The 20,503-nt window shown below is 43.0% G+C and overlaps 1 protein-coding gene across 4 annotated transcripts in view; it reads left to right on the top strand.

Moving 5' to 3' along the window:
* Positions 1 to 20,503, top strand: part of herc1 (HECT and RLD domain containing E3 ubiquitin protein ligase family member 1) — a 98,783-nt gene that overhangs the window by 73,090 nt on the left and 5,190 nt on the right. For all 4 annotated transcript variants that reach the window (XM_011487283.3, XM_011487291.3, XM_011487287.3 and 1 more), the window contains exons 54-76: positions 1,500 to 1,636; positions 3,868 to 4,068; positions 4,140 to 4,270; positions 4,356 to 4,567; positions 4,789 to 4,909; positions 6,217 to 6,363; positions 6,437 to 6,538; positions 6,625 to 6,798; positions 8,401 to 8,700; positions 8,776 to 8,841; positions 8,910 to 9,035; positions 9,168 to 9,306; positions 11,065 to 11,246; positions 11,323 to 11,478; positions 11,657 to 11,779; positions 11,869 to 11,971; positions 12,367 to 12,536; positions 13,130 to 13,268; positions 15,474 to 15,643; positions 17,558 to 17,727; positions 17,851 to 18,016; positions 18,091 to 18,167; positions 18,248 to 18,500. In XM_011487283.3, coding sequence (XP_011485585.1) covers positions 1,500 to 1,636; positions 3,868 to 4,068; positions 4,140 to 4,270; positions 4,356 to 4,567; positions 4,789 to 4,909; positions 6,217 to 6,363; positions 6,437 to 6,538; positions 6,625 to 6,798; positions 8,401 to 8,700; positions 8,776 to 8,841; positions 8,910 to 9,035; positions 9,168 to 9,306; positions 11,065 to 11,246; positions 11,323 to 11,478; positions 11,657 to 11,779; positions 11,869 to 11,971; positions 12,367 to 12,536; positions 13,130 to 13,268; positions 15,474 to 15,643; positions 17,558 to 17,727; positions 17,851 to 18,016; positions 18,091 to 18,167; positions 18,248 to 18,500 — 3,565 coding nt within the window. The remainder of the gene's footprint in view (positions 1 to 1,499; positions 1,637 to 3,867; positions 4,069 to 4,139; positions 4,271 to 4,355; positions 4,568 to 4,788; positions 4,910 to 6,216; positions 6,364 to 6,436; positions 6,539 to 6,624; positions 6,799 to 8,400; positions 8,701 to 8,775; positions 8,842 to 8,909; positions 9,036 to 9,167; positions 9,307 to 11,064; positions 11,247 to 11,322; positions 11,479 to 11,656; positions 11,780 to 11,868; positions 11,972 to 12,366; positions 12,537 to 13,129; positions 13,269 to 15,473; positions 15,644 to 17,557; positions 17,728 to 17,850; positions 18,017 to 18,090; positions 18,168 to 18,247; positions 18,501 to 20,503) is intronic.

The following is a 20,503-nucleotide window of genomic DNA, read 5'->3' as shown; positions in this document are numbered from 1 at the left end:
GAAAAGAAATTCAATTCAGTTCACAATGAACTGCAGTCTGTATAGAAACACAAAACCCTTCAGACTTTAGAGTTCTCTCCTGTAACTATACCAATCTAAGTTCCAATTATCTTTCAGAAATCCTTTAGAATTGACCATAGAGACAAACATTCAAACACGTTATTTTGCATTACCTTCAAAAATATTTAAAATTCCTACATTCAGAAAACAGACGATAATTTATAGGACTAAGGGTTTTCCTTTTGAAGTAAATATAAAATTCTTTTTCCAAGTGATCTTGAATAAACTAAATGAATCTCCGCTGAACCAGTCATAACTTTAGCTAGTCTTTACTTGTTACATTGCTCCGCCCTAACGGCAAAGCTTTCAGTTTTGCCAGTAAAACCTTGAACACTGTACGCACACATCTAAAAATGTTTTTATGCAAAAAACAATACAGCAAACACTGTGTTCACGTTTTGTTGAAATGCGTATGACTCTTCTCCCACCATTATTTGTTACCATGCATCCATTGAGGGAGATCATAATGAGGAACAAATGAACTACTGTATTTTCCATAGGGCACACTGGCTTATAGGGGGCAGCCTCAGTTAGGGGTGCTTTTTCTGTGTTTCGCACATACAAAAGTCATTGCCGTGCGGCTCCTCATGAATAATGATGCCAGCTTTTCCGAAAGCCTGAAGAACAGTGCAAGCAGATACGTTAGCCCAAGCATCTACAATCCATTTACAAACTGTGAGTCTTAGTAAAGCTGTGTCCGCCATTCAACAGTGTGACTCACCAGGATGTCCAAAGTGAGCTGCACCTCGTCCATGTTGGTGATGTGGCTGGGCTGGATGTGTTTGTCTGCAGAAGGAGCAGCTTTTAATTGTAATCCACTGGAAGTTACTGCGCCACTGTAGTCGTTGCCCGGATGGAAAGATGACAGCGTTTCCACAACAGAACGCACCAAGGTCCAAGACCTCCTTGAAAATGTTCAATTTTCATTTCCTCTGCAAGCGTTACTGCCTTCAGTTGAACGGTGTCCGTAGAGACACTTCTTCCAGCTGTTCTCTGATCGTTAACCTATCGCTCGTGTCGGTCTTCCAACCCGGCACACCTCGCCTTGTTTCCGCAGAAACTCAGCTGCGTCTTCTTGACTTGACAGAGTTCGTTTTCCAGCTTCCTCCACTTGCGAACCATGAATTCATTCATCTTGAATTCTCTGGCTGCTGCTCGATTATTACTTGAAGGGTTCCTGCAGTATTTCAGACAAAGCAAGGGAAAGCTCACTTCATGATCACAGTAAACTCCTATTCCACAAATAAGAAAGCTTCTCACAGCTTGAGTGTCAGCCGATGACTTTTGATCTGTTTTTGGACCTGATTGGTCCAAACAGATCGAGGAAGAACATAATGAGATGTTACAATGTTATGGCAGAACAGTTGAATGTTGGAAACTCTCCCAAATGAAAGGTTTTGCTTTTCATGCCTTTGGTTTTTCGTGTTGTGGTTCCATAGTGATGACTCTTCAGAGGACGGACTCTCGGGCTTGGGATCCCCCAGCGACCCCTGCCTCTCTCCTCTAGCATGGAGTGTTACTGGAAAATATTTGGCTTCTGCAATGGAGAAGGTGGTCAACATCTGGCAAGTCAATGGTAAAAGTTTCTTTTGTCCACCGCACCCGCAATCTAATCCTAACAGCAGCTGGTGAATTTACAACAGAACAGAAGGAATAACTTGCGTCAGGATTACCGGTAGCTGTTTTTTTTTAAACATTTTCCTTAACTCTAATTGTAAATTAAGTTACTGTTAAACTCTAATACAAGATAATCAAAACATTTCACTGTTTCTATATCTGATGCCTATCAGCTCACCTCTCACAAAGTGGGCATTAGAAGTCTGTAAATCAGACAGTAACTTAACCAAAATCCAAACCTCCAAAGTTTATCTTTAGCGATAAAGAAACTGTGAGAAGTGACATATTTTTGATTCCAAATCGACACTTTTTGATTATTGTGTGGAATTACAAAACCAATGTGTGTTCCAGACCCTGCTGTTTAATAAAATGATGCACAAAAAAGAAATGTAATATGTCTATAAAGAAAAGCTTTGAATTACATTATAATTTAGACTACATTACACCAGCAAGCAGCACTGGCTGTGAGTCAGAGCTGATTGGATGCTAGGACATGCAGATTGTTGAATTACCTTGAAAAGCAAATAAAATGAAATGTCCTTAAATAAAGTGACTATTTACACTTAGTTTTCTAAATACGTGCAGCCAGTGCTGAACTTTTCTCTTGGCTGCACAGACCCAGAGGAAGGGTTACGTTTAGGATTACGAATTACGGTTCTGGTAAAACCACCAAATGGTTCCTGAGCGAGGCTTGTTCTGGAGCTCACCGCTCCTCTAGGGCAGGGGTCGGGAACCTATGGCTCGCGAGCCATATATGGCTCTTTTGATGGTCACATGTGGCTCGCAGACAAATCTTTAATTATACTTTTTTTTTCATTAGACCAGTCCTTCTCGGGCGCGATGCGATGCCAGAAGCGCGCAGTAGTAGCGGTGCTTAGAGAGAAAAATCTGCGCCAGCGCTATCAGTTTACTATTATCTATTATTTCACAGAGTTTGTACCAGCTGGAAACCTGTGAATTGCCGTGCCTAAAACTGTGCGCTCCCGTCTCTGAGAAAGAGCGCGCAGATGCGGGGACGGGATGTGTGAGGGAGAAAGCAGAGGGGGGGGGGGGGTGTTGTGTTGTGGGGACAGGCAGCAGGTGAATCGCGCAGGGATTGTAAAAACGTAAAACCCGCTGCCCGTCACTCACTGCGGCGTGTGAGTGTGTGTTTGGCTCCCCGTCTGCATGTGAGCAGTCTTTGTCACATCTACAGAACATTCAGACCTACGATGACGTTTAAAGTCTCAACGCCTGAACGAAGCAGAAACTCACCACGTATCAACCAGACTAGACCATCAGCAGAACTACCACGAGAAATACTCATCATTTATGAGCAACAGCATAACAATGTTATTAAAAAGAATCCACAGACTTATTGTCCTTTAAAAATGTTGAAATTAAATAAAATGCACACATTCATTTGTATTTTTAGTTTTAAACATATTGTCGCGGACTGAGCGGCTGTTGGGCCGCGTTGAAAGTTCTGAAGTTCATTGAACGCATCTGATTGGCTCTCAGTTCTGTCGCTCAGCCTGTTATTAGGTAGTTTGGACCAATGGTGTTCAGCCATGGGCCAAATAAGGAAATGGGAGGGCTGGAGCAGGAGGGGGGGAATATAAAGTTGGGAGAAGCGCTCTCGTCTCAGCGGGAGAGATTCAGGAGTTGCTGAAGTATTTGTACGGCGTTTGTCGCGGTCTGCAGTAACCAGAATAAAGAACCTTAAAAGAGGTTAAGTCTCCGTGCCTTAGTGTGGGAAAGGGACACTACATTATTGTATGGCTCTTTCGAAATTACATTTCAAAATATGTGGCGTTTATGGCTCTCTTGGCCAAAAAGGTTCCCGACCCCTGCTCTAGGGGATAGATCAAATGCAGTGAACACATTTTAGGTCTCTGACCTAGGCATTGCTTCACCTGTACGGTGTGAACAGCCATGATTTCCAAACAAATTATGATGTATCTGAGCTCTTTCTCATGTTTTTGGTGTGTTTTACATTAAAGTTTTGCATAGCAGGTAAAAAAAATCTCCAGGATCAAGATCAGATCCTGTCTTATAGTCATTAACTTAACTATGGTTTTAAGGTTCTCAGAACCCCTAAAAATCTCCTAGACTATAAAGGTTTACTTTGCTTTTCTCCTCCTTTTTCAAGCAGAGTAGACCTTTAGGTTTTAAGTGTGATGAAGTGACTGAACGGTCTCTGTCCTAAAGGTGGGAAAGGCCTCCTAGACGTGCAGCCTCACTGGGTGTCTGCACTGGCGTGGCCTGAAAAGGAGGCAGAGTCTCTGTGGTGTGGGGAGCCCAAAGACATACTGCTGGTGGGCCGGATGGATGGGTCCGTGGGTCTCATAGAGGTGTTGGACTCGTCCAGTATGCACCGCACAGAGCTGGAACATTGCTGCAGGAAGGATGGTAAGAGCTGCTTCAGAACCTTCTCATTTCAGCCTCTGTGCAGCTATGTAACCCAACTCGTCTGCTCTTAGTGGCAGTGATGCACATCGCCTGGCACAGTGAGGACAAACCATTTGCCGTGGGCTACGCAGATGGAAAGCTGCTGATTGGGTCCAAAGAACCATTAGACAAAGGAGCCATTGTTGTCATCGATGCACACAGGGTGATTTACTGCCGCCTGAAAAATGATGGCTCGTTTTGATCTCCAGCGGCCATTTTAACAGACTCTTTTCTTTTTTTTTTTACAGGAGTCCATCACTAGCATGAAGTGGAGTCCAACGGGTCAGATCTTGCTGACTTGTGCCAAAGAGGAGACGGTGAAGCTGTGGGCCAGTCATGGCTCGGGTCCCACATCGGGCTGGATCTGTCTGCAGAATCTTCGCCAGCCTTCTCTGGTCAACGGGGCTACCTGGTGCAGTCTGCAGGGGCGTAGCCCAAAGATGCTCAACATGCTGGCAATGCAAGTCAATCTAGAGTTTTTTGTATTCAATGACACAGAGTGACAGTGAAATTTTAGATAATAGAGAAGATGACTTGTTGATATTCACAAACTCACACACACTGTCAAATTTCCTGATTGAAATCACACAGTTTTGTCTTTGTAGTTGTGAAAAACCGGCAGCTACGTATCCTCAGTGTCCTCTTTCACATCAAAGTTTCTGAACTGTTTGTTTTCCTCAGATGCTGTCAGAACGGCCTAGTCTCTGTCTGGACTGTTCCTCAAGAAGTCTCCAAATTCCCAGAATCCTGTTCCTCAACCTCTGACGGATGGTGGGACACTGAGAGCAAATCAAAGTTTATGGTAATTCAAGCCCTTATCTCAACTCAATTGAATCTTTTCTACTGACATTTTTACTCTGTGTATTTCAAATGTGATTATTGTAATCAATTGCTTTCGAATGAGTCATTCACTTCTGGTGTTCTATGTGAAAAGACATGATAATGTTGTTCCTGTCTGCTGCCCCCAAAGGGTAAAGAGGCTAAAGGCTAGGTATGGGTATTGTTAAGGTTTTAACGGTACTACTACTCTTCTTGATACTGCTTATCAATCCGGTATATTAACGATACTCTTATCAATACTCTTTGTGGACGAAAAATAAATATATAGCAAATTAAGAACATAAAGTGTTTTATTTCCTCATTATTCAACAACATTGTTTTTTTAACAAAACATTTTACTTTATACCTTTTGCCAACTTGAAAAGTAAAATACACGAAAAAAGCGTCTCCCGCTGCTTCATCACTGCGGTGATCAAAAATCCCACACCGTCACAGCTCTAGTTAAATCTTGTGGCACACAAAAAAAAAGCGACTTTTCCGGTACCAATAGCAGAACCGATCTTAGGGATACTGCGGTCTTGAAGAATGTTGCCCCGGGGCTCGGTACCCATCCCTACTAAAGGCTGGAGATTACAAATAGTCCTGTGTTCAGATAAATCGATATTGAATCAAGCATCACGTGGAAAATCAAAAGCGATTCAACAAATTTATGAATGGGGTTTCCTGAATAGCGTTTTCTAAAATGGCATATAATAATGGCCCTTTCTACCCTCCGCGAAGGCCCTAAGCGCTTTACAGTCACAGTTCCGTTCACACTCGCCAAGATATGGCGACGGGAATCGACCGCCCTACTGCTGCACCACGGCCGCCCATAGTACCTTTGTTGTTGTACCTTTTCAAACAATATTGGTTTTCTTTTAAAATATCAACAATGATTGGTAATTTGATCAAATTGAATAGTCAAATTCTGATTAAAATTGTTGGAGTGTTTTGGCTGTTAAACCAAATTTAGTCTCATAAATGCAAAGATAAAAATTAAATAAGTAAGTAAATAAAGTGATTTTCAAATGAACCAACTTTTGCAGTTTGCTCTCCTTTCCTTTGATGCTTTTGTAGCCCTTTGGTTGTAGCAGCTGTCTGGTGGATCGGGGTTCAAATCCCAGGCCAAATCTCAGCCATTGCACCATTGAGCATGACATTGACCCCACTTTGCCTCAAGTTGTGAATAACATTTGGTAAAAGCTACTCTGTTTTATGGGGGAAATGCAACCAGAGTCGGATTTAGCTGAGAAAAAAAAATTCAAAAATTTTTTTATGGCTGTGTTGTAGTCTTCCCGGTGGTCAGAGGTGGGAGCTGCCTGTGTTTTCCTGCTGAAAGGCCACATTACTCCAGTAAAAACTCTGGCCTTCAGTCCAGATGGACTGGCCTTGGCATCTGGAGGGGTGGGAGGCCTCATGAACATCTGGTCCCTGCGGGTAACGCACAAACACATTCCCATACACTGACACAGTGTCACAGTGCCTCCAAAGCTCTGTTTTCATCACAAAGGATGGATCAGTACTCCAGACTGTCGTCGCCGGGTCTGGAGCAATCCAGAACATTGTTTGGATTCCAGATGTTGGCGTGGCAGTGTGCTCCAACAGGTCCAAGGTAAGGTGTCTGTTTTCTGCCTCACTGAGGCTTTTATCTTCCTTTGACCTGCACCATTATACCTGGTTCTGATACCTGACATGCAGGACGTGCTGGTTGTGAACTGCTCCAAAGAGTTCTTGGCATCCAACCATGTGCTGGCCACCTGCCGCACAGCCCTGAAGAAGCAGGGTGTGGTCGGCCTCAACATGGCGCCATGCATGAAAGCCTTCCTGGAGCGACTTCCCATGATGCTTCAGGAGCAGTATGCCTATGAAAAGGTACTTGGAATACTTAGTTCCTCTCTGAGCAGCCTGGGAAATGACACTACTCACAATAAGTTAAGGACATTGCAATTTACAGGAGAGCTTTTCCGGTTTGGTCTGAATTATAATGAAATACGTAAAAGTTCCCTTTGATGTTACTAATAATGAATGAGAAGAAACACATTTTTCATTATTTTCACATTTATTACCCACAAAAGGAAGACAACAATAATGATTATTATAATAAAGATAGTATCAGTGCTGCTGGTGACCACTGACGACACACGTCTCCAACCTAAACTGAGGTCTGTCAGTTACGTAGTCTGTAATCCAGCTGATGAGATGAGTTCAGCTTCACTTGGACCAGATGATGTTGAATTGTGTTAAAAGCGCTAGAAAAGACAGAACAGCACCCTCACAGAAAACCTACCTACGTCCAGGTAAGAGAGAGATCCTTAGGTTCTGGTCATGGTTGTTGTCTGTCACTGGCAGCGCTCTACTGTCAAACACTTCTAGCAGTTCTGTGTCTTGACGCAAGTCTGCTGGTGAAACTTTGAGACTCACCAAGTTCACCTGCATCATCTGAACATCAACTACCAACCTGAAGGCGCTACGGCCAGTTGGTTAGCTTATGTTGTGTGTTCATGGCTGTTTGAATGATAAACTTAGAATGACTTACTGGTTAAATCGGCTTTTTATATCCACAGAATGTTGACATTGATGCCACATTGAAAAAGTTTTTCTTTTAGAATTTTGGGTTTTTGGCCTCAATAAGTCAGACACACTGAACACAGTGAGACTATCTTGTGAAAAACACTAAATGAGGTGTGTTTATCATCCTAATGCAATTACGCAACTGACATGAAAATCTTTGAAGTGAAGCGAACCCCATGAACTGAGTTCCACCGAGTTGTTCACAACATCGCTAACTTGTTGTGAGTAGCGCATGCTTCAAGGGGCGACCTAAGAGGTTTGACCTCCTGGGTTTACTGGTTCTGCAGGTTTGACCTCCTGGGTTTACTGGTTCTGCAGGTTTGACCTCCTGGGTTTACTGGTTCTGCTGGGCCTTTAAAGATCCATGCAGGCTGTCTTTGTGTTTTCTAACTTGCTTCATGGTTTTTGTTCTTGCCAACTTATCTGGATGATGTTTTTTAAATCAGACATTGTTCTTCTCTTTACTAAGTCAGGCTGAAGGGACTTTTACTGTAACACACACATTTACATCCACACATTCAAGAAGTGTTTTAGGTTTATAAGAAAAACTTTTGAAATCCAAATAGTAATACAGTGCTCCCTCACTATAAAGTGGGTCACCATCTAGTGGTCTTGCTGTTCTGAGAACTGGTCAACTGTCTTGTCCTGCATAGAGTCTCTGCTCAGAAGAAAACTCATTTATAGTGAATATATATTCTGTGTTCACAGAGTTTGTTTAGAGGTGATTTCATGATGACTTTTAGAGAACAGAGGCTACTAAAGTATAGGTCAGCACAGACCACTGAGAATTGAGGACATAAGGCAGGATTCAAAGTGTAACAGTGAGTTTTACATGAAGCTGTAAAAGTTGTGGGTGGTAGGAGAGTTCTATCCCGCTCATGTCTGTCCTGAATTACTTTCTAGCCTCATGTCGTCAGCGGCGAACAGCTCGTTCATAGTCCCTACATGCAATGTCTTGCCTCTCTGGCTGTGGGCCTCCAACTGGACCAGCTGCTGTGTCGCCCCCCTGTGCCTCCTCACCTCCTAGAATGTCCGCCGGAGTCTGGCAGCGGCGTGTGGAGCACCAGCGAGTGGGCATGGCTTGACTGCTTCTCCACCACTGTAAAAGTGGCTGAGGCTCTGGCGCGAGGTGCCACTTTTCCTGAATCCTTCTCTGTTCCCGACCTCGAGCCAGTCTCCAAAGATGAACGGTCTCTACTGATGGTAAGAGCGCTTGACAAAGCTATAAGACCTACTGCTGTGATGAGTCCAGCCAGTAATAATAGGCTGTCCTTCCAGGACAACAGCAAGTGGGCGCCTGGCATAGATGAACAGATCATGTCCTGGGCCACCTCCAGACCTGAGGTAATGTACATGTCACTTGACAAAGCTGTGGGTGGGACGTTAGGCCGTAACCTGCCTCCTGTTTGCAGGACTGGCACCTGGGGGGGAAGTGTGACGTGTTCTTGTGGGGAGCAGGACGCCACGGCCAGTTGGCAGAGGTTGGCAGGAACATCCTGGTGCCCACGACTGCCCCTTCATTTTCCCAGGCCCAACAGGTGTGCCAAAAAACACATTTGTGTTTGTCTTGCAATAACAAAGATGCGTCTACACAAGAACCAGTTTGAGATTTAAGAAAGTCTGTTTGCTGTTCTCAAATCCTCCTCTACCTGTAAACCCGTCTCCTGCAGGTGGTGTGTGGTCAGAACTGCACCTTTGTGATCCAGCCCAATGGGTCTGTGCTGGCCTGTGGTGAGGGTAGCTATGGCCGCTTGGGACAGGGAAACTCTGATGACCTTCACATCCTCACCATCATCTCAGCTTTACAAGGTGAGTTTTGGCTTTCAAACTACGTTAGTCTTTGAATAAGCGGCGCATGCTTATCATTTTTATGCCTTCTATCACATAAGATGGTCTCAGATGCAAACCAAAGACTAAAGTGGACCAGACTGCCTGAAATCCTGCTCACAGGAGGACCATGGTGCTTGACCATGGCAGACTTAGACACAAAATAGAAAACAGACTAGTCCTGCTAATCTTCTATTTATCATTAGATAATGGGTGCCTGGACCTCTCTGTTTTTGTATTACTTACATTATTCACTCACTTCAGTTCACTGCTGCACTTACCAAAGTGGAATAACTGAGGAAACAACCTCCTGAGACTGCTCTTTCTCTCACTGTGACATTGATTCGGTTCAAAGGAAGTGAAGTGTTAAAAAGTCTTACATTTAACTGAAAGTAACTTGTAGGCACCCAGTTTAAATTATTCTTTACGTGTTAGTCAGAGTAACGCTTGTTTTGACGGTAACAGTCTGTTTTTTGTCACTTTTACATCATTATAAGCTACTTAGAACTTTTGCATGCTAGACGCCCTGTAGTCAATCCAGAGGTGTGGTGTGTAAAAAAGCAGTGCAGTAAGATTTGAATAAAATAATTTTACCATGATCAGAGCATAAACCAAACCTGCGTGTAAGAGTATTTGCTTGAGAGCTCAAGATATATGACATTAGTTTGGAAATAGCCCATTCATTGACATTGAAATAACGGTAGGTATGAAGTGATTGGAAATGTCTGTAAAATAAGGTTTGAGTTAATTGCTTTAAAGAGAGTGGATAGAGGCGTTTTTTTATAGCCCCATGCCTATTGTGTTTGACTTCACCTTCTTTTTTCTTCTTACATGGTCACCATGAATCAGTTCTTGTCTTCTGTTTTGAATTAGTTCAGATTATTACTTAATCTGAATTAACCGCTAATAGTTCTTTAATATCAAACAAGTCCATATTGATTACATTAAAGGACATCACGTTATTTTCGATTTCCAAACATTATTATGACCTCTGGTTTGTTAGAAAGCCTTCTCCTGTAGAGTGGTTGGAGGGACTGAATACTGTTTAGATCCATAGAAATCCCTTTAGACTTGGGAAAACCTTCACCTGCTGCTCTGCAGAGCTCCACTACATCTAGCTGGGTTCTTTAGCATTGGCTGCAGGCGCATTTGAAGGGAAATGTATGGTCATAGATTCTGGAGTGTGGCTCCAAGTCCTCCACTGGTTTATCGAGTTCTTCCATCTTGTCTTTCTTTTCGCTCAGGTCTTTCAGCCACCTTACTTCTTCCAGTAGCTCTATCAGTTGTTTCTGCTGAATCTTAGTGACTTTTTTTCTTTTATGTGTTTTTTTTTCTTTCATCACTGGGCATTTCTTTGGTGTCGTGGTCTGGAACACTTTGCAATGAATTTGTGATCAATGAAGTTGTAAGATTTTTGTTAATTACTGAGCATCATAGGCGTTCCACTGTGGCGTTGACCCGGAATTGGACCCTTCACATGATGTGAATAAGTCTTTGTGTGGTTTTTCAATGGGGATACAGTCTGTCAGTTTGTGTGCATGAATGTCCCGGTGATGGTAGGCACAAAATGGCAGCCACTTCTCTGTCAGTCTGCTCCAGGGCAGCTGAGGCTACATTAGTAATTACCATCACCAAGTATGAATGAGGAGTGAATGAATAATGGACACATTGTAAACACTTTGAGCACCAAGAAAAAGCGCAGATAAATCTAATCTATTATCATTATTTTGTTCTTCTCAGGATTTGTTGTGACGCAGCTGGTGACGTCCTGTGGCAGTGACGGCCACTCCATGGCGCTTACTGAGAGCGGAGAGGTGTTCAGCTGGGGGGATGGGGACTATGGCAAGCTTGGACACGGCAACAGCGACCGCCAGCGTCGCCCGCGACAGATTGAAGCTCTGCAGGGAGAGGAGGTGGTGCAGGTGGGTCCACAAGCACCAATGGATAAAACTTTTTGTTGCCTGATAGCATTTAAAATTCTCTGCTCGGTGTCTCCAGATGTCCTGTGGCTTTAAGCACTCTGCAGTTGTCACAGCTGACGGGAAGCTCTTTACATTTGGGAATGGGGATTATGGCCGGCTGGGACTGGGAAACACGTCCAACAAAAAGCTTCCTGAGAAGGTCACCGCTCTGGAGGGATACCAAGTGGGACAGGTGCGTGCAGGTTGCAGCATTTGGCTCGCGGTTGCTGTTTGTGCTGTTGGCAGTCTGCCCTATCCCTTCCAATCCAATCCACTTTATTTATAGAGCCCATTTTCCAAACAAACAGTTTCCAAAGTGCTGTGCAGAGACTAAAATTAGTTTTAAAATATTTTCTTAACTCTCCCTTCAGGTGGCCTGTGGACTAAACCACACTTTAGTTGTTTCTGCTGATGGAATGATGGTTTGGGCTTTTGGAGACGGAGACTATGGGAAACTGGGACTTGGCAATTCCACAGCCAAGTCCTCTCCTCAGGTGACTTTCTCCTCTGAAATGAAAGCATGTGTTGGTGAGGCTCGCCGCCGAACCTAGTGTGTAATGCAGTTGTGTTTAAAATCCCACAGAAAGTGGACGTCCTGTGTGGGATTGGCATTTTGAAGATGGCCTGTGGAACTCAGTTCTCTGTGGCGCTAACCAAAGACGGAAAAGTGTTCACATTTGGCCAAGGTGACAGACAAAAAGAAAAATTCAACTCACCAAAAGAGCAAAAGAAAATGTTGATTTTTCTAATTTTGATCAAAAAAGAATAATGAGACTTTACCTTACTACCTGTGACAGTGGTAAGATGTCCTCGTATCCGTTCCAGATGGTAAACTATTAAAATGACAACAGAATATTTGCCAGTAAGCTGTTGTCCAATGAACTGAGCCTGATGCCTTTAGATTTGGTCTCAAGTCTTGGTGAAATAAGTCTGCTGCTGTAAAATTGCGGAAAGTTCCTATTACTGCAGGGATATTCATGTCAGCTCAACAGAAAAACCTGAAGGAGGAGATCCGGTCACGTTCAGGGGCCGTATATTTTGCACCACCATTAATTCATGCATTTTGCTTTTTCCCATGAAGACCGGCTGATTGGCCTGCCGGAGGGTCGGGCCAGGAACCACAACCGGCCTCAGCAGGTGCCAGCGCTGTCGGGGGTCCACATCCAGGATGTGGCAGTGGGAGCTGAGCACACACTGGCTCTGTCATCCACAGGAGACGTTTATGCCTGGGGGAGCAACTCCGAGGGACAGGTACATAGACAAAGCCTTCGTGACAGTAGCCTGTGCCATTTTCTGTCATTTTGACACAGAAAACGTGGAATAACCAAAAGGCCTGTGTCGGAGGACCTCAGAATCCGCTGGTCCTGTAAAATCATATCAGATAGATATGACAGACAAAGAGCATTAAAACATTTATAAACCAATAAAAGAACTTTAAAATTGATAAGTAGCAGCAATTGTTTGATCATCATTTGATTGCTGCTGCTTGTCTCAGTTTTAATCTGTCAAAAAGAATATATCTCTGACCTGACCTCCTGTGGCTGTTAAATTGAGTTTAAAGGCCTTTAAGCCCCCTGCTGCCTAAGCTCCTTTATCCAGATTTGCAGTCTCCTCCTCTCATTACCAACAAACAACTTTCCCTCAGAACACAAGAACAAACATAAACAGAGATCTCCACCGCTACAGCACTGTTGCCTCAATCTTAATCTTTTTTCAAAAAGGGAAAAACATTCTACTTCTTCTTTCTAGCTTCTGAAGCATTTTCTGTACAGTTTTGACCTAAAGTCCAACTCTGACTCAGTTTCTTGTATGAACCTGATTGATGTCATCTTCTGTCTGTGCAGCTCGGTCTAGGTCACACCAATCACGTCAGAGAACCTACCTTAGTAACAGCCCTACAAGGGAAGAATATCCACCAGATATCTGCTGGACGCTGCCACAGCGCCGCCTGGACAGCCCCCTGCGTGCCCCCCCGAGCACCAGGTCAGTCTCCCTTCATTCCCAAGCTGCTCCTCTGCAGAGCCACAAAGCTTCATACAGCATTAATGGATAGACCACCCACCCTGCACTGTTCTGGAGTATCTGTGGTTCCCCAGTTCACACAAAATCCAGGTTGTAACCAGATTGATCACAACCGATTGACTAACTTTACGTTAGTCAACGGTACAAAGCCACTTTTTTCTGTGACAGAATCAGCTGTTTTATATTAACTGCACAACACAAAGTGTTGCATATCAGCATAAGACTGCTTTACTGCTTTTCTCTGGTGATCTGTTACAAATGCCATTTCCTGCTGGGATAAAAAAAGTTTTCAAACTCAGAATCTGCTGGAATTACATTAATCATCTAAACACCTAAAGAGTTAAGAAAGTCAAAAGAATGTCAACACTGGAGCTAACCTCAGGTGTCAAAGGCTTAAACAATGGTAAAAGCCTGAAAACAACATTGCCTTGTACACACCTGTTGTTGACCCAGATGGTCAACCTTTAGTAGAATAAGGATGTCTGGAACAAAAGCAGGTGCACCAGTTCATAGAATCACCCACCTGTGATCTCATTGGTCGGAGCAATAATGATCAAACATTTACTAACTAATGTCAGTAAGTAAAAATAATGTAAGTTTCTTATCCATCCAGGTTACATTGTTTTGAAGTTGAGTCATGGCATCTGGGCTTAAAATCTCCTTTCTTAGGGACGTTTAACCACTTCTCCAAGTGACTTTATCAGCCTGAGTGATGCTGGTTTCAATTCCCCCAAAATCCTCCAGGTGGGTCCATGGTAAACAGGTTTGAGTAGCATGTTTACCATGCTGACTTTTCATTAGCTCCAAAGATGAAAACTCCAACATAACCGTATCCTACAATCCTGTGATGGGTCCAGGAGAGGCTTTTCACTCTGGTTTCTCTATGTGTTGTTACCCTTATGGATCCTATGAATTGCGTGTATGTAGTATGATCCACCTGAAGCATGTACACTCACTGGTCACTTTATTATACACACCTGTCCAGCTGCTTGTTAACACGCATTTCTAATCAGCCAATCACATGTCAGCAAGCCAGTACATTTAGTCATGTAGACATGATGAAGACGATCTGCTGCAGAGCATCAGAGTGGAAAAGGAAAGGTGACTGGAGTGACTTTGACTGTGGCGTGGTTGTTGGTGCCAGACGGGTTGGCTTAAGGAGTTCAGAAGCCTTGTTGATGCCAGAGGAGATGACAAGACTGGTTCCAGGAACAGGAACTCAATGAACCACTGGTTACGACCAAGGTCTGGAGAAGAGCATCTCTGAAGACACAACATATCCAACCTTGAGGCAGATAGACTACAGCAGCCTCAGCTAAGAACAGGAAACTGAGGCTGTAATTCACGCAGGTTCACCAAAACTGGACAATGGAAGACTGGAAAAACGTTGTCTGGCCTGATGAGTCTCCATTTCTGCCTCAACATTCAGATCATAGGGTCAGAATTTGGCAACAACAACATGAGAGCATGGATCCATCCTGCATTGTATCAATGGTTCAGGCTGGTGTTGGTGGTGGTGTCATGGTGTGGGGGATATTTTCTTGGCACAATTTTTTGGTACCAATTGACCATGGTTAGCCACAGCCTACTTGAGTATTGTTGCTGACCATGTCCATCCCTCTATGACCACAGTGGACCATCTTCTGATGGCTACTTCCCGCAAGATAAGGCGCCATGTCATAAAGCTGGAATCATATCAGACTGGTTTCCTGAGCATGACATTGAGTTCACTGGACTCAAATGGCTTCCACAGTCACCAGATCTGAACCCACCTTTGGGATTGCTGTCATGGATGTGCAGCTGACAAATCTGCAGCAACTGTGTGAGGCTATCATGTCAATATGGACCAAACTCTCTGAAGAATGTTTCCAGTACCTTGTTGAATATTTGCCACCAAGGATTAAGGTAATTTTGAAGGTAAAAGGGGTCAAACCCGGTATTAGCAAGGTGTACCGAAGTGGCTAATGAGTGTAGGTGGGGCTTGAACCCAGAACCACTTAAACTGATGTAGCTACCTGGATAAGTGGTGAAATCTTTCAAAAAAAGACCTGAAGTCCAGATGCCATGACTCAACTTCAAGACAACATCTGAAACCATCATTGATCATGTGGCTAAGATGTTTTAACAGATCTGACTCTTCTGTTTGTTCTGTCTCCTCTTCCTTAGGCTCGTCAGTCCCTCTTCAGCTGGGTCTGCCCGAGGCCGTGCCTCCTCAGTACAGCACACTCAAAGAAGTAAGCATGGAGGTGCTGCGAGGGCGTCTGCGCCTCCTCTACCACTTCTCTGACCTCATGTACTCCTCCTGGCGTCTGCTCAACCTCAGTCCTAACAACCAGGTAAGAACCGGGCCAGAAACCCACAAACTTACTCAGCAACACTTCAGAAGCCACTTCCTCTTCCTCTAGATCAGGGGTGTCAAACTCATTTTCACCGAGGGCCACATCAGCATAGTGGCTGTCCTCAAAGGGCCAGATATAACTTATACATATAACTAAATGTAATGAAAAATAAATTTAACTACTCCCTAATGTTAAATAACTCATTATTTATGTATTATAACTCTTTAAAGGTACAATTACAGTTGCATAGAAATCTTCATATGTTTGCTTGTTACTCTAGCATAAATCCTTTTAAATTTTGTCCGCTTATTAAAACCCACGATCAAACTGTCCAAGTGAATAAAGAAATATAACATAAAACTGAGCTAGAAAGAACAGGTATTAAAGTGTAACATTTTACAAAAAAGGCTGCACACAGCCTAGCATCCAACTGATGGTTTGATGACAACAATTTGTCTGCATACACACATAAGACCTGCAAACACTGAATAATTACAACAGCAGCTACACATAAATAATATGTAATCAACTAAAGAAATAATATTTTAAGAAATTAAAGAATTTTATGCTCTCGCGGGCCACATAAAGTGACATGGTGGGCCACATTTGGCCCCCGGGCCTTGAGTTTGACACATGGGATCTAGACTTAAGGCTACAATTAAAATCCAGTTTAGTGAAGACCTCTCTTAAATGGGTTCGGCACACACCAAAGACAAGAAGGGGAATGTTGTCTAAAAGTAGCAGAGATTTTTTTTTTCCACAAAACAGATTCTACATTTAAAATACAGATCTTGTTAAGGAAATCAAATTGTTCCAAAATGAAGAAGACTGAACATCTGAAGGGGCACACATGATAACTGTTTTGTGTGTGCCTTCCCCAGTACGTTTGTATGAATTTGTAGTGTCAGAAGACCCAGTGTGCTTCTATTGCGAATTTTATGAGCTCCTGAAGAGATAAGGAAAAAATAAGGAGTTGGAAAAGAATGAGGAACTCGCTGTATTCAGACTGGACATATTTGGTTAGCTTAAAGTGAACCAAAGTTTGTTTTCCCCTGATAATCCAGAACAAATTTTATGTCTGAATACATCCAAGCAGACCCTGGTCTGGTATCGCTCTCTGACTCATCTTTGGAGGTGGTCTCAGTTTGTCTCCAATCAGACTGAGCTCCGGCTCGTATTGAGATTCCTCAGTCTGAAAACAATCCCTTCTCAAAGCAAACGGCCTTCGTTCCCAGCCTACGGGATGTAAACAGAGTAGGAAAACTCTGAACAGTGATGAAATAGCAACTCATTGAAAGGTGGTCAGATCAATGCAGGTTCATCAAAACTATCTTTATCGTGATCCACATTGATTCTCACTGTTTTTCCGACAATCTATATGTCCCAAATTCTTATCGGTGTACCTTCATAGCTGACGTCTCCTCATTAACCGCCTTGCAGCATGACTCCGCCGTGCCGAAGCAGCAAGTAAAAGGTGTTGTACCTGACGTTGATACAGGCGTTTAAAATTGGTCAGCGAAATGTAACGTTTAATCGAGTAAAGTGCTCCGACAAGGATTAAAGAGCGCAGAACTTCATTGTTCCTTCTCCTGTTGCTTTGCCCCGCCCTCATAATTTCTGACCAATGACTGAAGATATCTATAGTCATGTGGTTTTGTTGACAAGCTTTGGTTTGAAACACAATTGTTCGGTTGACTGCAGTCTGAATACAGACCGAATGCAAGGTTCAGGACTCAGTCCACACCAATGGACCTTTCAGTCTGAATACATCCTAAGACACTTCAAATGAAAATGCTGCTGAGACTACTTTCTGGGCAGAAACCTGAAGTCAGTAACCTGGTCCTTCATCACAGCCTGTTAATATTTCCTTTGAGTGAGATGGTAACAGAATCCATGTCTTTGCCTCAACAGAGCTGCACCTCCCACTACAATGCAGGGACTTGGGGTATTGTCCAGGGCCAGTTGAGGCACCTACTGGCCCCCAGAGTCTATACTCTGCCCATGGTACGCTCCATTGGGAAGACCATGGTGCAGGGCAAGAACTATGGCCCCCAAATCACTGTCAAGAGGATTTCCACACGGTTAGTGAGTGTGTCTGCGCAGATGTGTTTATGTGCGTGAGTCTTTGTGTGTTTGGTTTAGTTCAGGGTGTGTCCTGGTGGTGGCAGAACTAAGCCGCTTCACTTAACCTCTGTGCTTTGCAGCGGGCGGAAGTGTAAGCCCATCTTCGTGCAGATCGCACGGCAGGTGGTGAAGCTGAATGCCTCGGACCTGCGGCTTCCTTCAAGAGCCTGGAAGGTGAAGCTGGTGGGGGAGGGGGCAGACGATGCTGGTGGGGTGTTTGATGACACCATTACTGAGATGTGCCAGGTATTCTCAGTCTTATACGCACCTCTTTGTTGATGTAATTCTTGCAGCAACTGTTATGATGCCTGTGTTTGTAGGAGTTGGAGTCGGGGGTGGTTGACCTGCTTATTCCCTCCCCCAACGCCACAGCAGAGGTTGGCTACAACAGAGACAGGTGAAGGGTGTGGAAGCCTGAAGCCAGTACTGCGAAATCCCTATAAATGCATCTCATGGAATTGCGTCTTGCTTGAACAGGTTTCTTTTCAACCCGTCCGCCTGTCTGGACGACCACATGCTTCAGTTCAAGTTTTTGGGCATATTGATGGGCGTGGCCATCCGTACCAAGAAGCCCCTGGACCTTCACCTGGCTCCGCTGGTCTGGAAACAGCTGTGCTGCATCCCGCTGCAGCTGGAGGATCTGGAGGAGGTGGACCTCTTGTATGTGCAGACTCTGAAAAGCATTCTTCACATTGAAGACAGTGGCATCACGGAGGACAATTTCCATGAGGTAGGACCAACGCACACTTCCTTTTCCCTTTAGAACTTGGTCACCTATCAATCCATCCCCACCTGAATGGCAATAAGACCATGGAGGTTAGAGAAATGTGTCAAAACAGCAGCAAGGTCTGTACTGAAGCCAGCTGCGTTAGTTTGAATTGTTTTGTTTCCTTCAGAACCGTCCTGACAGGCTCCAACTGCCCTGATTGTTCTGGAATGAGCAGACATCTGTGATGATGTCAATTTCCGGTTCCGGGTCAATGTCAACAGATAAATGGAGGTTGCACTCTGCAGTTAGCTCCATCTTAAAATTTAATTTAGCTCAAAATTACTGCAAAAAAGGAGAGCTGCTCATGGCCCCGGAGAAACACAGAGCGACAAGTGACACAGAAGACATCAGAAAGCGCTTAGAAGACTTGACTGAGTGCATTACGCTCCTGAAAACTGAACTAAACACCTGGGGGAGAAACTGTAAAATATTCCTGAAGCCACTCTGAGAAGTGTTTGCACAGATTTCTGAGCAAAAACAAATACAGTAATAAATAGAAGAGTATAATAAAATGTCAAGAAAATCATGGGCTCTAGCACTCTCTCTAAAAGTCGACAGTGACCTTGATTTCAACAGCGTTTTGACCTGTAGACAACTTGGCCTCAATTATTCAGCTGGAGTCATAACAGCCCAGAAGGTCAAGGACCCTGAACTACACTGTCTGCTGACATCACAGCCCCGAGAACTTTATAAACTCTAGTCAAACCAGAAGAACGGCTGTCAATCAGACCAACCATGTACAATTGACAGAATACATCAGACCCGTGTCTGTAACTCAGTTCAGTTGTGACATGAGCTCTGACTTTGAACAAATAATAATATACAGTTAATAATATATAATTAATATATAATAATATAATATACAGTTTTTTTAAGGAAAGAAATAAAATAAAAACAAAAGAAAGAAAGAAAGAAAGAAATGTAATCAATTATTAAAGATGATTAAAGGAGTGGTCTCAAAAGTCACTCCACTTTGATTCCCGATATGTGATTTAAATGAATGATTCCTGATCAGCATCACTTATGTAATGTTTTATATTTCCAATGACAAGGAATATGAATTTATTTTGATACTTGATCTGGAGAGATTATAATTTCTGAAATAATGGGATGTCAGTTTACTTAATTCCTATGTACTTCATCTTTGTCATGTGACTTATATGAGTTAAATCTGAATACAAAACGTTTTACACAAATCTGTTGCTGACATTTAAAATCCAAAATAAGCATCAACTGACTTTATTGAAATTTGGATTCTGTTGAATTATCAGAACCTGAAATGTTTAGACAAACTTCATTATAAACATTTCTTGCTTTAACTCTTTTTTTTCTGTATCCTTTTAAGACAAACTCAGATGTGACTTGTCTGTCTCTATTAAATTCAATTGAGTTTTATTTATATAGCACAAAATGACAACACAGTCGTCTCATAGGGGCTTCACACCAATAAATGTACAAAAACATAGAATCAGTTGTAAAATAAAAAATAGTTGATTGTTAAACTAAACTAAACAGACTAAGCTAAACTGGGCATCTCTGCCCTTAGACCCTCCTTCTCAGTAAGGAAAAACTTGTAAAAGAAAAAAGGAAGAAAGATTAAACCTCAGGGATGTCCACATGAAGGAGGGATCCTCTCCCTGGACGGACAGACGATGTACCACAACTCTTAGAGAAGAATTAACTTATCTAACTCTACAACTACATGTTTGAATAATGTAGCAGATGGGCTTCAACCAGTTATCCACTTATGGATTTTTATAATGACCTAAATCTGTTAGTAAAGTATAAATAACTGATTAGAAGTTAAGAACTTGATATTGATCATTTAAGGTAAAGAAAATGAAAAAATAAAAAGCAGGGGTGGGATTATATATTTGCTTCCTCTTTTTAAAACAAATAATGAAACTCTTCTTGACAAACTTAATATTTGATAGTGTCATGTCTCATATTTTGTGTCTTATTCT

Source organism: Oryzias latipes, chromosome 3, assembly GCF_002234675.1.
Source record: "Oryzias latipes chromosome 3, ASM223467v1".
NCBI lineage: Eukaryota > Metazoa > Chordata > Actinopteri > Beloniformes > Adrianichthyidae > Oryzias > Oryzias latipes.
This window is presented reverse-complemented; position numbering and strand designations above follow the sequence as displayed.